General features: G+C 57.4%; 1 protein-coding gene across 3 annotated transcripts; it reads left to right on the top strand.

Moving 5' to 3' along the window:
* Window positions 1-3,642: 3,642 nt before the first annotated feature.
* Window positions 3,643-13,652, top strand: KLHDC8A (kelch domain containing 8A). Of its 3 annotated transcripts, XR_007208147.1 has the most exons (7): window positions 8,110-8,586; window positions 9,323-9,743; window positions 10,285-10,449; window positions 11,348-11,563; window positions 12,098-12,199; window positions 12,489-12,756; window positions 12,808-13,652. XR_007208147.1 is itself a non-coding variant. In XM_048328072.1 (6 exons), the coding sequence occupies exons 2-6, from the start codon at window positions 9,368-9,370 to the stop codon at window positions 12,680-12,682; spliced, it is 1,053 nt and encodes a 350-aa protein (XP_048184029.1). In that variant the 5' UTR covers window positions 3,643-4,007; window positions 9,323-9,367; the 3' UTR covers window positions 12,683-13,652. The 3 variants fall into 3 exon arrangements, 2 of the variants coding, with proteins under 2 accessions (XP_048184029.1, XP_048184028.1); XM_048328072.1 differs by lacking the exon at window positions 8,110-8,586 and adding an exon at window positions 3,643-4,007 and having other exon boundaries at window positions 12,489-13,652; XM_048328071.1 differs by having other exon boundaries at window positions 12,489-13,652.
* The last annotated feature ends 1,131 nt before the right edge of the window (window positions 13,653-14,783 follow it).

Below are 14,783 nucleotides of genomic sequence, written 5' to 3'. Positions count from 1 at the left end.
CCAGCCCCTTTTCCCCGGCTCTGCTCCGTTTCCCCCTGGGAAGCATGGCTGGGATTTCTGCGGGATTGACATCCCGTTCTCAGCCTCCTCCTCCAGCCTCGCACCAAAAACATCCGTGTCTGCTCTGGGAGAACTGGGACATCCCGGGGCGGGGGAGGAATTTGGGAATCTGCCTCCACCCCATCCCTAATTTTAGGCACTGAAATTCCAGACCTGTCAGCCAAGAGCTGAGCTTGGCACACGCAGGGACAGCAGTGACAGGGAAGTGGGAGCTGAAGAGCGGCTGTGGCACGGCCCCATTCCCAAAAACACCCCAGGATGGGCTGGAGAGTGGGAAATACGGAAAGCGAGGCTTGGTGGGATTGGGAAAGTCCTGAGGGAGCTGGGAAAGGGGCTCAGCCTGGAGAAAAGGGGGATCAGGGGGAATTTCTGGCTCTGCACAGGTCCCTGGCCGGAGGGGGCAGCCGGGGGGGATTTGGGATTTTTATCCCAGGGAACAGGGACAGGAGGAGAGGGAACGGCCTCAGGCTGGGCCAGGGGAGGCTCAGGGTGGAATTTCAGCAGGAATTTCCTCATGGAAAGGGTTGGAAAGGGCTGCCCAGGGAGGTTTGGAGTGCCCATCCCTGGAGGCGTCACCTGGACTCAGTGCCCAGGGTGGGGATCGGGCACAGCTCGGACTCGATGATCCCGGAGGGATTTTCCAACCTAAATTCTGGGATTTTGGGATCTCTGCTGCTTCATGTTCCACCCAGGAGTCCAACCATCGCCATGGCCACCACTGAGCCCTGTCCCCAAATGCCACATCCACATTTTTCGAGCACTTCCAGGGGTTTGGGCTCCACCACTTCCCTGCACAGCCCATTCCAACATTCGCAACCATCTCCGTGATTTTTTCCCCCCCAATACCTCACCTAAACCCTGCATTGTTTCAGATCAATAAATTCCCCCATGAACTCAGCCTTAGGGATGTGCAAAAGAGGAAGATTCCGAGGGATGCAGGAGTTTCCTTATGGCAACCCCTGGAACAAATCCGGGCCCCTGAAATTTTGTTTCCAAGATGGGTTTGGTTTTTTGCCTTTTTAAAGCACGAAATGCTTCCGTATTTAAGCCCCAAAGGAAATAAAACCACATTTCTGTGCGGTTTGAATGACGATTTCTGAGGTGGATCAGGATTTCGTTCACTCTGTTAAACTCTAATTAAAATATCAGCGCTCTGAGTCTATTAAAATATTGAAAAATCATAGAAAATCAGAATTCTACTCTGGTTTTTTTTCACCCAGAGCTGCTCCTGGCTCTTATCTCTGCCTGGGCCATCAATGATTAACCCCGGCTGTGGCTGAGGAGCAAAATCCCTCTTCTCCCACTCAGATTTCCCTGCAGCTCCTTCCCAGAGCCAAACAGACTCTGGGATGAATCCAGGGAATTTTGTGCCCTGCTCTGGGATTTATGGACTGGTTGGGCTTCCCAGGAAGGGGAATACAGGTGGTGATCCCAAAAAACTCTGCTTTATTCAGCATTCTGGGAATGTGGGATCAGCAGCTCCCAGCCCTGGGAACTGCTTTTTTTCCAGTTGGATACAAACCCAAACTTTTATTTATATTCTGATTTTTTTTTCATTTTTTAAAATTTATTTTAATTATAAAAACCCTCTAAAATCCACAGCTCGATTCTGCTTCCTGCTCAGCTGCCACTCCCCGAGCTGTGGCTGATTTGGGATGGGTTTTGGGGTGGTTTTCTCCTTTTTTTCCCTGTCTTTTCTGAGTTCCTGCCCTGTCTCCCCGCGTTTGTCACTCGGCCAAGCACAGCTGGTGGACTTCTCCCCGTGGGTGAAAATCTGATGGAGAAATCCCGGAGTTCCTGGCTGCTGTCTGCCCGGATTAAGGGAGCTCTCTGCACTGGAGAACTCCTTAATTAACTCCTTAATTAACTGTCAGCTTGGAAAATCTCTGGGAAAAATTTAGGACCTCCAGTCCCCTGCATTTCTCTCCCTGCTGGCAGAAAAAATTCCCTGTTTTCCCTCTTTACCCACAACATCCTCATTATTCCCAAAAAAAACCCCTTTTCCTGTGTTTCCAGAGCTGATTTTTCCCATTTCCTCCCCATTTTCCTTCCTCCTGCAGCTCCTCCCATCCCAGGAATGTTTTAGGGATGGAGTTGGCTCAGCCTGAGGTGCTGCAGGTGGAAAAAAGGGAATTAGAACCGGGAATTAAAACCTCCCCGTTGGGCTCGTTGGTGTCATCTGCAGGAATTCCTGCACCTCTCCTGCTGTTCCCATGGAAACAGATGTGGAATTGCAGGGATTCTAGAGGTTCTCAGGACTATTGGTAATTTTTTAACAGCGACACCTCCTTTACCATTCCCGAGCAGGCTGGGAGAATTTAAATCAGCTTTTTTTGAGGCACCAAAAAAAGCGGGAATCCATCATTCCCAGAAAAACATTTTCCAGCCTGCTGGATCCGGCTCAGCCATCGGGAAGCTTGGAACAGCTGGGATTTGTGGCTGAGCTGTTCCTGTCATGTTTCAATTCCCCATTTTCCCCCTGATTTATCCCGATTTTTCTTGTTTATCTCGGGTGTTCATCGTGGAAGGTGAGGCTGGCTCCATCCATCCATCCATCCATCCATGGATCCTCCATCCATCCATGGATCCATGGATCCATCCCTCCATCCATCCATCCATGGATCCATCCATCCTTCCATCCATGGATCCATCATCCATCCATCCATAGATCCATCCATGGATCCATCCATCCCTCCATCCATCCCTCCATCCATCCCTCCATCCTTCCCTCCATCCACCCATCCATCCATCCATCCCTCCATCCATCCATCCATCCATCCCTCCATCCATCCATCCATGGGTCCATCCATCCCTCCATCCATCCATGGATCCATCCATCCATCCCTCCATCCATCCATCCATCCCTCCATCCATCCCTCCATCCATCCATCCATCCCTCCATCCATCCCTCCATCCATCCCTCCATCCATCCATCCATCCATCCATCCATCCATCCCTCCATCCATCCCTCCATCCATCCATCCATCCCTCCATCCATCCATGGATCCATCCATCCATCCATCCATCCCTCCATCCATCCATCCATGGGTCCATCCATCCCTCCATCCATCCATCCATCCATCCATCCATCCATCCATCCATCCATCCATCCATCCATCCCTCCATCCATCCCTCCCTCCACCCATCCCTCCATCCATCCATGGATCCATCTGCAGCACTTGGAGGAGAAGGAGACGCTTCCAACACCTTTTGAGGGAATCGGGTCAAGGCAGAAAAACGCCGGGATGACCGGCGGGCTGGGAGAAGGTCCCAACATCCCACTCCCCCAAGCTCCTTGTGGGGTGCAGGAGCAGAATTTGGGGGTTCTGCTGCCTTGCCGTGCCCCTTTTCCCCATTCCGGGGTGACACCCATGGGATGGGCTCTTCCCTCCCTGATCCCTGGCATTCCCCCAGGGGCAGCCCCCATCCCTTCCCACCATCACCGCGGGGTCTCTGCCTCCTCTCAGCTCCGTCTTTCCAGCTCCTGCTTCCCGATTTTTGCCCTCCCGCCTCCCTTTCCCAGGAGTTTTGTCGGTGCCGGTTTAGGGCGGGGAGCGGGGGGAGCGCGGCCGTTCCAGAACATCCTGTGCGAGCGTGGGGAGCCATAAAAGGCTTAGGGATGGACTGGGAACGCCGGGAATTCGCACGCACAGCCCCGGCTGCCGCTCCGAGGAGGAGCCCAGATGGGGAAACCCTCCCCGCCTTGAGCGTCCTACATCTTCCAGAGGGGGAACTGCAGCGCCGCTGGATTTACGCGGATTTTTGTTCCCGTTTTTTTCCCCCCCTCCCACGCAGCAATTCCCAACCCCGGCTGCTCCCGGCGCCGCTCGCAGCCCGGCGGGGAGTGGGAGGAAGGAAGGGGATGCTCGGAGGATTTGGGAAAAGGGGAAGTTGCGGAGCTTTTCCAGCCATGCTCCACCTGCGCTCGGCGCGGCGGCTCCGGAGCTGTGAGTATTCCCGAGAAATCCTGGGAAAGGAAGGAGAGAGGGAGGGAATTCCTCACTGGAGGTCACTGGGTCATTTGGGGGGGGATTTGAGACCCCGGGTCCTCCCAGGCTTTTCAGCCTCAAACAAAGCTCGGAGTCTGCGTTTCCCTTCCAAAAATTGGGTGAAGAAAGATGATTTTTTCCTTACTTTTTGTGAAGAAGGATGGGGTTTTCCCTTACTTTTTTTTTCCCCCCAGTAGCCCCCAAATCCCTTCTTTTCAGCCTTTCTCCTCCCAGCATCCCCACTGCCATTTTTCCAGCCTTTCTTCCAGCCCAGGCCCTGGCAGTGCTGGGGTTGCTGTGACCTCCCCCAGCTGTGATCCGGCCGGAGCTCTTCCCATTCCCTGTGCAGCTGAAATAAAGAGGAAAAGGAGCTCTGGAAACACAACCTGAGAGGCTGCAGGGCTCGGAAAAGCCCTTCTGGCTTTCACTCGCGCAGGAGAGGAGCTGTTGGGGCAGAGGGAGATTTTGGTGGGAGCTGGATGGGGAAGGGAGACCCTTTGCTCTTGCAGGTGGGTCCTTGCAATAAAATAAAATAAAATAAAATAAAATAAAATAAAATAAAATAAAATCTCCTGGGCTAAACTGTGACATGAGCAAACCTCACCTTGCTCCACTGATTTTTTCAGCGCACCCACGATAAAAAAAAAGCTGATCTGGGCTCCTTCCCCTCTTTCAAAAAATGAAGCAGCTTTTGTCCCTGTCCCGGAGCTGTGGCTGCCATCATCCTGCTGGGGAATATTTCCTTCCACAATCCCCCTCCCTCCCATCAGCAGGAAAATTGCAGCCCGCAGGAGGAGGCTGGAAAGGATCCCGAGGGACCGGGGTGGGGGAGGGGGTGAAGCTGGGGGAGGCCGGAGCGGTCCCAGCTGCTCCTGCATCCCGGAGGATGCTCGGGATCGGGGGGTACGAAACGAGCTCTGCTGTTTCCCTCTGCTTGGCATAACGAAATCTCTTCTAATTCCAGTGGTTTTCCCTCTTTTTGCCTGTTTTTTTTTCCCAGGGAGAGGCAGGGAACCGGCAGCGTTTGGTTGTTGTTGTTGTTTTTGTTGTTATTTTCCGGGCGGTTGTTACTATGGCGAGGGAAGGCGGGCAGGTCTGGAATCCCCGGCTGACAATTCCATGCCTGCTCCTTTCATTCCCAGCTGCCGGGGTTGGAGCAAAGGCACCAGAATCGGGTTGTTCCCGGCCCCTTTTCCCTTGGGACGTGAGGGAGAGGAGGATCCTTTTTCCCGAAGTTTCCATGGTGGATTTCTCTGTCCCGCTGAGGACTGGCTGGGGGTGTCTGACCTGCTCCTGGTGGCACGGAGGCGTTGGCAGACGGGATTTTTGGGGCTGTGGGGATCACCCTGGATCTGTCCCATTCCCAAATGGGAGGAGATTTGGGTTCCGGACAGCTCATGCGCTGGCCCTTGGAATTTCGACCCTGGAGCAGCAAGACTTCCAAATCCTGGAGAGAAGAGAGATGGGAATGGAAGGGAAAGAAGCTGCCGTGCTCTGACCTCTCTCCCCGTTCATCCCGTGAATCCCTTTAAACCCCACCAGCCTGGCTCCGATAAATCCCAAATTACCGCAGGCCCAGAAATGCCACGAATCCAGGGCCTCTCCCAAATGGTGAATGGGTTTTCCATGGAGGGAGTATCCAGGGAGAGGTCCCGCTGTCCCCTGGAGCCCTGACCCCCTCTCAGGGCGTGCTGTGGGGCTGCCCCTGCCCATCCATGCTCCAAATCCACTTGGAAAAGGCCCTGGAGGGTTTGTGGGTGCTCTTAGAGCCGGGAATTTTATCCTGCAGGGATAAGGACTGGAGCGGGCTCGGCCCCATCCCTGCTGCCTCCGCTGCTGGAAAAGCAATTTCCCTTCCTTTGGATTTCAGACGTCGGTCAGTTTGGGATAACGAAGCCGTAATTCCCTGTGCCCGGGAGGGGAATGAGGCTGCGGGACGCTTTCCCAGCTCCCTGCACGGCGCTGGTGTCGCTTCCCGGTGAAATCCAGGTGATTTTGGAGAGCCGGAGGCGAAGGCGTGGGATCAGCGTGTGAGCCTGACCTTGATTTCCTTAAAATAGCACGGGAGGGAAGAGGAGCGGATCCTTTGTGTGCCAAGGCAGCTGAATTCAGGCAGAGCTCTGCATTCCAGCCGAATTCCCAGCTCTTTGCTGCGTTGTTCCCGCGAGGGACCTGCCCAGAGAAATCCTCATCCCTCTCCAAGCGCTCTCTGCGTGCTGGGATGTTGAAAAGGAATTTTTAGGCAATTTGAGGCAATTACTCCTAAGCTTTGGACAGAGGAATTGCCTGGCCCCAGGTTCTGCTCCTGGCAGGCGCCAGAGCGATGCTGGTTGTGCCTCATCCCAGCACTTTGGATTCGAAGGAAGAGAGGCACGGGGTAAAAAAAGGATTTCCTGGATGTCTGGATGCAAATCCATCGTGCTGCTGGAAACAGGAGCTGGCTCTGCTTTGCTGATTAGCCGGCCCAGGCTGAATTTGTCTGTGAAAATTCACCTGGAAAGGAAAAAAATCGTTCACGGAGGCAGAATCCCAGAGCCGCTGGAGCTGGCAGGGCACAAATCCCGGAGCTGCTCAGGGAGGGCAGAGCAGCAGCGGGATCTGGGCTGGGGTTCGCCCCTTTTTCCCTGGATTCTGGGAGGATGGGAAGCGTGGCTTGATGTGCTGCTGCTGCTTTTTATCGTGGCTTTGTGTTCCTTTGTCCTGCGGCCCCTGTGGAGCCTGGAATTGCGCCGGGAATTGTGGATGAGCCCACAGCAGGTCCTGGACCCCAGCCCAAGGAGGATTTATTCATCAACCCCATTCCTCATGCCATAAATGATGTTTGGTGCGCTCCCGAAAATTTATTTGGGAAGATAAATAAAAATAAACAGCCCTGCTCGGAATGATTGGATTTTATGGCAGCTCAGAGCTGGATGGGAAGGGATTTTCCTGGATTCCAGTCCAGGCATGAGCCCTTTTTCACTGATGCTTTCAATTTTCTTTATAGAATCATAGAATCCCTGGATGATTTGGGTTGGAAGGGCCTTAAAAAATCCTCACCCTGCCATGGGCACAGACACCTCCCACTATCCCAGGTTGCTCCAGCCTGGCCTTGGCCACTTCCAGGGGTGTGGGATCCCTGCCAGCCTCGTGTAATTCCCACTTTCAGAGGAGCTGCGGGAGCAAACAGGAGCCCGGAAATCCCCCCTTGGGGCGGCTCTGGGGTTTGCAGGGATCCCAGGATGGCAGCAGCGCCGTGCTCAGCAGGAACGCTGCGCTGTCCCTGGCGCTGGCTCCAGGGCCGCCTCTGTCCCCCTGCTGACCCGGGGGACGCAGCAGCCGGGAATTTTTAGGAGAAACCACATGAAATTCCCAGCACTCAGGAGGTGCGGGGGATGCAGGATTCCAGGGGGATCCTGCTCCACGCTGTGATCCCGGGAATCCCCCGGCTGATCCCGGGGCCCGGGTGGCGACAGGAGGCCGGAGGGGGCTGTTGCTAAGCCACGCCTGCGGCTGCTCCCGGCCGGCTCTGCTCAGACCCGGCAGCTCCGTCCTGGGGCAGGGAATTCTCCGGATCCCCCTCGTTCTGTCTCTGCTCCAGCAGGAAACAAGTCTGCGTCTGCTTTTTTGGGGGGAAAAAGGAGGAATTTCCCCCTGGAAAACCCAAGGGGTGTCACTCCTGGATGATTTATTTGTGCTTGGGCACCTTGGATGGGACAGAGCCACAGGGCCGGGTGTCAGTCAGGGAGCAGGGACATGGATTCGGGGATCAAGGACATGGATTCGGGGGTCAGGGACATGGATTCGGGGGTCAGGGACACAGATTTGGGGGTCAAGGACACAGATTTGGGGGCCAGGGACATGGATTCGGGGGTCAGGGACACAGATTTTGGGGTCAAGGACATGGATTCAGGGATCAGGGACACAGATTCGGGGGTCAGGGACATTGTTTTGGGAGTGACCCTCTGCTCCAGCCCCACTCTGCTGCCAGCGTGGCTCTTCCCGGCTCAGTGGGACCTCAGCATCCCCATGGAAAACCCTTAGGAATCTGTGCACGGGGAGAAGAGGGAATGCTGCTCTTCCCGGCTCAGTGGGACCTCAGCATCCCCATGGAAAACCCTTAGGAATCTGTGCACGGGGAGAAGAGGGAATGCTGCTCTCCCAGCGCAGCTGAGCCAGGAATGTGCCTTTTTTGGGGATTTTTTGGCCGAGGCTGGCTTTGCCCTTCAGAGCCGTGTCCCAAAATCTGAGCGGGCAGCAGCCGCCGAGAGCCGCCGCAGGGACAAAGGGAATTCTGCCTTTGGCTGAGGGCAGGTGTTGGACACCAAGGCGGAGATGTCGGAGCAAAACCGCTTCTGCCGCTCTCCCTTCGCCCCCTCTCCGTCCTCCCGCGCTCATTAAGCTCATCTGCATCGCGCCTAATGACGTTTGGAGAGAGGAGACCGCGGGGGTTCCAGCCCGCTTCCCCTGGGATCCCTCCCGGCTCCCGGGGATGGAGAGGAGGGAGCTGGGGGTTGCTGTTTTCCTCAGGGTGAGGAAGATCAGGAGGAGGAACCAGGTGGGTCAGAGAAGGAGAAGTTGGCCAGCAGGCCGGAAAACAGGCGTGGAACGGGCAGACGCCGGGTTTCAATGTCACCTGGGGGCGGGGAGCTCGGGAAGCAGCAGGACAAACTGACTCCGACCTTCTTGCCTGGTTTTTTTTCCCTGGTTTGTTTGTTTGTTTCTTTCTTTCTTTCCTACCCCTTTTTGGTTTGGTTTGGTTTTATTTTAGGCTCGGTCTCTGCGTGAGCTGCCGAGGCAGCTCTGGATGCGCAGGATTGATGGAGAGGCACTGAGAGGTGCCGGCGGTGCTGCTCTGCGGTGGGGGTGGCACTCTGGTGTTTTCCCTCAGTTCAGGAGGGATCTGTGGAAGGGTCTGGAGAGTCCCGAGGGAGCCGGGAAAGGGGCTCAGCCTGGAGTAAAGGAGGCTCCGGGGGAATTTCTGGCTCTGCACAACTCCCTGACAGGAGGGGGCAGCCGGGGGGGGCAGATTTGGGATCTTATCCTAGGGAATTTGGGGTGGGATGAGAGGGAACGGCCTCAAGCTGTGCCCGGGGAGGTCAGGGTGGAATTTCGGCAGGAATTTCCTCATGGAAAGGGTGCTCAGGCCTTGGCAGGGGCTGCCCAGGGAGGCTTGGAGGCGTCCAAGGCAGGCCTGGACGTGGCGCTCAGCACTCGGGGCAGGGATTTGGCACAGCTTGGCCAATCCTGGAGACCTTTTCCACCCTCAGTGATTCCAGAATTCTATTTTCCAGCATAACCCCCCCCTTCCCGTGGGCAGAAACCCCCCGGTGGCCACCATGGAGCTGCCCAGCACCAAAGACTTCCAGTGGAAATCGCTGGCGCCGCTGCCCAGCCGCAGGGTGTACTCCACGCTGGTGGAGGCGGCCGGGCAGGTCTTCGCCGTGGGCGGCTGCGACGACAACGGCGTCCCCGTGGACTCCTTCGAGGTCTACTCGCCCGAGGCTGACCAGTGGGCAGCACTGCCCCCCATGCCCACGGCCAGGGCCGGCGTGGCCGTGACCACGCTGGGCAAGAGGATCATGGTGATCGGCGGGGTGGGCACAAACCAGCTGCCGCTGAAGGTGGTGGAGATGTACAACACGGACGAGGGACGCTGGAGGAAGCGCAGCTCGCTCCGGGAGGCCGCCATGGGCATCTCGGTGACGGCCAAAGGCAAGGAGGGACCTGCCGGGGCCACCTGTGGAGTGGTGGGATGGGGGATTTCGGGATCTGCTTGAGGAATTGGTGATTTAGGTTTGACTCTCTGAGCTTTTGTGCTCAGGCGCAAAAACTCTCTGGGTGATGGCCCAGGGTGGCTTCGTTCGTCTCCAAAACATCTCCTGTGCTTCCAGGAGTTGGGCCTCGTGCGTTTGTCACCTCCCACCCTCCCGAGATGTTCCACAGGAGGCTGGAAGCGCAGACAGAGCCACCCCCGGGTTTGTCACCAGCCCTGGTGGCTCTGCTGGTCCCTGGGGGTGTTTTGGACAAGCTCCAGGGGCTCAGATCCAACTTTTCTGTGGGTTTGCAGTGAATTCTGGTCCTTGAGTGGATTTTTTTGGTGGTGGGGATGGATTTGTGCAGAGGAGGGGGATTTCAGCTCCTTTCCTGTAGCAGTTTTGTGGGAATTTTTTTCAGGGGGGGATTTCTGGATTTCTGCTGCTTTCCTATGATAATTTTGTGGGATTTTTGGCGTGGTTTCTTTCCCCCCATCCAGACTACAGGGTGTACGCAGCAGGGGGGATGGGCTCGGACCTGAGGCCCCACAACTTCCTGCAGCACTATGACGTGCTCAAGGACATCTGGGTGTCCCTGGCTGCCATGCCCACGCCCCGCTACGCGGCCACGTCCGTCCTGAGGGGCAGCAAGATCTACGTGCTGGGTAAGGACCAGCCCTGCCCCCTCCGCCTTGGCCTCCTTGTCCTTCTCCTTCTCTCTCCTCCTCTCTTCTTTCTCCATTTTTGTCTTTCTTTCTTCTTTCTTCTCCTCCTTTTTCCTCCCTTCTCCTTCTCCTTCTCCTTCTCCTTCTCCTTCTCCTCCTCCTCCTCCTCCTTCTCCTTCTCCTTCTCCTTCTCCTTCTCCTCCTCCTCCTCCTCCTCCTTCTCCTTCTCCTTCTCCTTCTCCTTCTCCTTCTCCTTCTCCTTCTCCTTCTCCTTCTCCTTCTCCTCCTCCTCCTCCTCCTCCTCCTCCTCCTTCTCCTTCTCCTCCTCCTCCTCCTCCTCCTCCTCCTTCTCCTTCTCCTCCTCCTTCTCCTCCTCCTCCTCCTTCTCCTTCTCCTTCTCCTTCTCCTCCTCCTCCTCCTCCTTCTCCTTCTCCTCCTCCTTCTCCTTCTCCTCCTCCTCCTCCTTCTCCTCCTCCTCCTCCTTCTCCTCCTCCTCCTCCTCCTCCTTCTCCTTCTCCTTCTCCTTCTCCTTCTCCTTCCTGCTTTTTCTTCCCTTTTCTTCCCTTTCTCTTCCTTCTCCTCCCCTTCCCTTCCTTCTCCTCCTCATCCTCCTCCTCTCTCTCTGGATCCGAGCTCATCAGAGCTGCAAAAGCTCCCTGAGCCCGATCCTGGCTCTGCTCTGGGTTTGTCTGGATTGAACGGGTGCATTTCAAACACCTCCCTGTGCCAACACCGCGGGGAGGGGGATAGGCTGGAAAATTGAAAATTCGGCTTTTTCCTGCCATGAAACAGAGAAAAGGAGCACAGAGAGGCAAAAAAAATCCCCTGTTTCACTCAGGGGCCTGGAGATCCGAGGCTCCTGCAGCCCCTGAGCTGGGATTCCCTCTCCTTTTCCCAGGGGGAAGGCAATCCAAGTACGCCGTCAATGCCTTCGAGGTTTTTGACACGGACACCAGGTCGTGGGCCAAGTTCCCCAACATTCCCAACAAAAGGGCCTTCTCCAGCTTCGTGCCCACCGAGGACAAGCTCTTCAGCCTGGGGGGGCTGCGCCAGGGCCGGCTCTACCGGCAGCCCAAGTTCATGAGGACCGTGGACGTGTTCGACCTGGAGCAAGGTGGGGGCTGGCCCTGCCCCTCCCTTCCAGAGGGGCTTGGGGGCACGCGGGGCTGGTTTTGGGGTTTGGGGACACACAGGGCTGGGTTTGGGGTCTGAGAACACACATGGCTGGTTTTGGGGTTTGGGGACACACAGGGCTGGGTTTGGGGTTTGGGCCCACACAGGGCTGGATTTGGGGTCTGAGAACACACATGACTGGTTTTGGGGTTTGGGCCCACGCAGGGCTGGGTTTGGGGCTCTGCTGGCCTTGCAGAGCTCAGAGTTCCCATCAGCTGCTGTCTTGAGCTCAGCTTAGAGGACGATTTCCAGCCAGAATTAACAAGCGAAATGGGAAAACCACAATCCCGAGGCAGCTGGATCCAACAGCTCCTTCCTGGCGTGCTGGGGGCAAACCCAACCCATTCCATGGGGTTTTATCACCCCAAGGTGCAGCAGCCAAACTGCACTTCCACAAGCCAGGGGGTCAGAGGGGCAGATGCTTTCTGCAGGAGCAGATGATCCCATAAAACCCAGCGTGTCCTGCCCTTCCCAGGTGGGTGGATGAAGATGGAGCGCTCCTGTTTCCTGAAGAAAAGGCGAGCAGACTTCGTGGCCGGCTACCTGCAAGGCAGAGTTGTTGTGGCCGGGGGCCTGGGTGAGGCTCTGGGACTGGTGGGAACCCATTAAAATCATGTGGGAATTTTTGTCATCCCAGAAAAGGGAGAAATCCCGATCCTGGCTGGTGGGAGGGAGCAGGGAAAGCAGCCCCCATAAGGGGTTGGGGTACAGAGCAGCCAAGAGATGCTCTGGACAGCTCCAAGCTCCAGGGGCTCAAATCCAACTTTCTTGTGGGTTTACAGCAAATTCTGGTCCTTGAGTGGATTTTTTTTTTTTGCGGGGGGAGATGGATTTTTATCATCCAGCGCCTCCATTTGTGCTTCCAGGGAATCAGCCGACGGTGCTGGAGTCGGCAGAGGCTTTCCACCCGGAGAAGAACAAGTGGGAGAGCCTCCCCCCCATGCCCACCCCGCGCTGCGCCTGCTCCAGCATCGCTCTGCGGGACTGCCTGCTGGCTGTGGGCGGCGTGAGCCAGGGGCTCAGCACGGCCGTGGAGGCCCTGTGCCTCTCTGATTCCTGACTGGAGCAGGATTCCACCTGGAACAGGTCCCTGTGCCCCTCCGAGTCCTGACCAGAGGATTCCACCTGGAGCAGGTCCCTGTGCCCCTCTGAGTCCTGACCGGAGCAGGTTTCCACCTGGAACAGGTCCCTGTGCCTCTCTGATTCCTGACCGGAGCAGGTTTCCACCTGGAACAGGTCCCTGTGCCCCTCTGATTCCTGACTGGAGCTCTTTGGAAGAGGACCCCACCTGGAAGAGGCGCCTGCCCCTGGCTGTCCCCAGCAGTGGCGCTGGGGACGGTGCTGGCAGCTCCCAGCACCATCAGACTGCTGCAGGAGCCTGGAAGCTCCTCTGGAACCACATCCAGGGATTCTGTGCCTCCCTCCCTGGCACTGCTGTTGCACCCCCGTGAGGCACCCCCACACTGGCCAGGGGTCCCCTCCAGTCGCTGTCACAGCTCCGTGGGGACACCCAGCTGGAGGAGCCGCTCTCCACATCTCCTGCCTGTGGGGAGGACTCCAGAGATCCCGGCGTGGGAATTGTGTCCCTGCAGCCATCCCGGCCACAGGTGACAGCGTGGGAGGTGTTGGGACTCTCCAGAGGGTCAGTGGTGGCTCAGGGGGGGACAGTGGTGGTGTCCTCTTCGATCCTGGGATCTGTGAGTGCTTCCCTACAGGTCCCCTTCTCCCAAGGGATACTCCAGACCTGCAGCCGGATCGGGGCATCGTTCTTCGCCTTCACCGCGAGGCTTTTCCTGCAATCCCGTGGCATTTCCCTGGCACTCCGGCAGAACCGGGGGCTGCCGAGGCTTCCGGAGGATGAATTCCCAGGGGACAGCTTTGGCTCCTCACCACTGGCACAGGACTGGCACAGGACCGGCACAGCTGCTGCCTTTGCTGGGTGTCAGGAGGAGACGGCCTCAACCTGCAATTTTCAGGTGTTTTTTGGCTGCTTTGGAGATTTGGGATCTCCCCTGGGAGAAAGGAGCAAACCAGGGCTGTGCCTCCAGTTTGTCACCCCAGGGACCGGGGGTGGCTTTGGTGACACCAAAGTGACCCCAGCCGCTACCTCCTCTTGGGTTCCGTTCACCCCAGGCAGTTTTTGGGAGGAGTGTCCAAACTGTCGGGACGCAATTCCAGCTTGGAGCAGTTGTCCCGTTAAAAGCTGTCCTTGGGAAAGCCCTCGGAGGAGCCCGGGCTGCGTCAGGGGTGGGATGATGTGAAAATGTGGGAGAGAGGGGTCAGGGCAGGCTGGGATCATGGAATCATGGAATAATTTAGGGCGGAATGGACCTTAAAGTCCCACCCCTGCCATGGTCAGGGACACCTTCCCCTCTCCCAGGCTGCTCCAAGCCCTGTCCAGCCTGGCCTTGGACACTCCCAGGGATGTGACCCCATCGCCGCTTCGCTTCCAAGGCGTCACATCCCTCCTTTAACGCGCTCCCTGCGCTGCGGGGAGGGGGTCCCGGTGTCCCCGCGCTGTCCCTGCGCTGTCCCCGTTCTGTCCCCGCGCTGTCCCCGCTCCGTGCGGCGCAGGGGGGCGCGGGGCCGCTCCCGTCGCCGCGGAGCTCCGAGGACACCGCGCGGAGCTCCGGGGACCCCGTGTGGAGCTCCGAGGACACCGCGCGGCCGCCGAGGACACGGCGGGGACGGAGGGACCGGCGGCCGGGATCCGGTTCCTTCTCCCGGTCATTCCAGGTGGGATTCCCCCGATCCCGAGCGCTGCGCGGCTGGAGTGACAGGGAGGGGAAGAGGAGGGGAAATGGAGGGAAAGAGGAGCCTTCCCCTCTAGCCCAAAGCCGGGCACAGCAAATCTCCCTTTGAGTCGCCTCTGCATCGAGCCGGGCCGTTAATGAGGAATTTTCCTTTGTCCTTTTCCAGCTCTTTTCCTCCTGATTCCACCTGGAATCAGCGTAGCTCAGCGGCCGCGGCTCCGGGCTCGGTGCTTTGTTCGGCTGGAGCAGGGGGAGGAGGGATCCTTTGTGTGGCTGCAGTGCAGCTGGAGCCTGATCCTTCCCTTTCTGCCTCCAGAAATCCTGGAGGGAGGCACGGACAGGGCAGCATCCTGGGAATGAGCCCGCTGGGGCACTCCACGGAGAGGTGACAGCCACTGGGGGTGACAG

This window comes from Corvus hawaiiensis, chromosome 24 (assembly GCF_020740725.1).
Source record: "Corvus hawaiiensis isolate bCorHaw1 chromosome 24, bCorHaw1.pri.cur, whole genome shotgun sequence".
Taxonomy (NCBI): Eukaryota; Metazoa; Chordata; class Aves; order Passeriformes; family Corvidae; genus Corvus; species Corvus hawaiiensis.
This window is presented reverse-complemented; position numbering and strand designations above follow the sequence as displayed.

What these genes read in the sequence shown, in the direction of transcription:
- KLHDC8A (XM_048328071.1), top strand. Translation starts at nt 8,521, where the DNA reads ATGGAGAGGAGGGAGCTGGGGGTTGCTGTTTTCCTCAGGGTGAGGAAG. An exon ending in CAGCAAGATCTACGTGCTGG is followed by an intron (nt 10,450 to 11,347) that starts GTAAGGACCAGC and finishes TCCTTTTCCCAG; the next exon opens with GGGGAAGGCAATCCAAGTAC. An exon ending in CGTGTTCGACCTGGAGCAAG is followed by an intron (nt 11,564 to 12,097) that starts GTGGGGGCTGGC and finishes TGCCCTTCCCAG; the next exon opens with GTGGGTGGATGAAGATGGAG.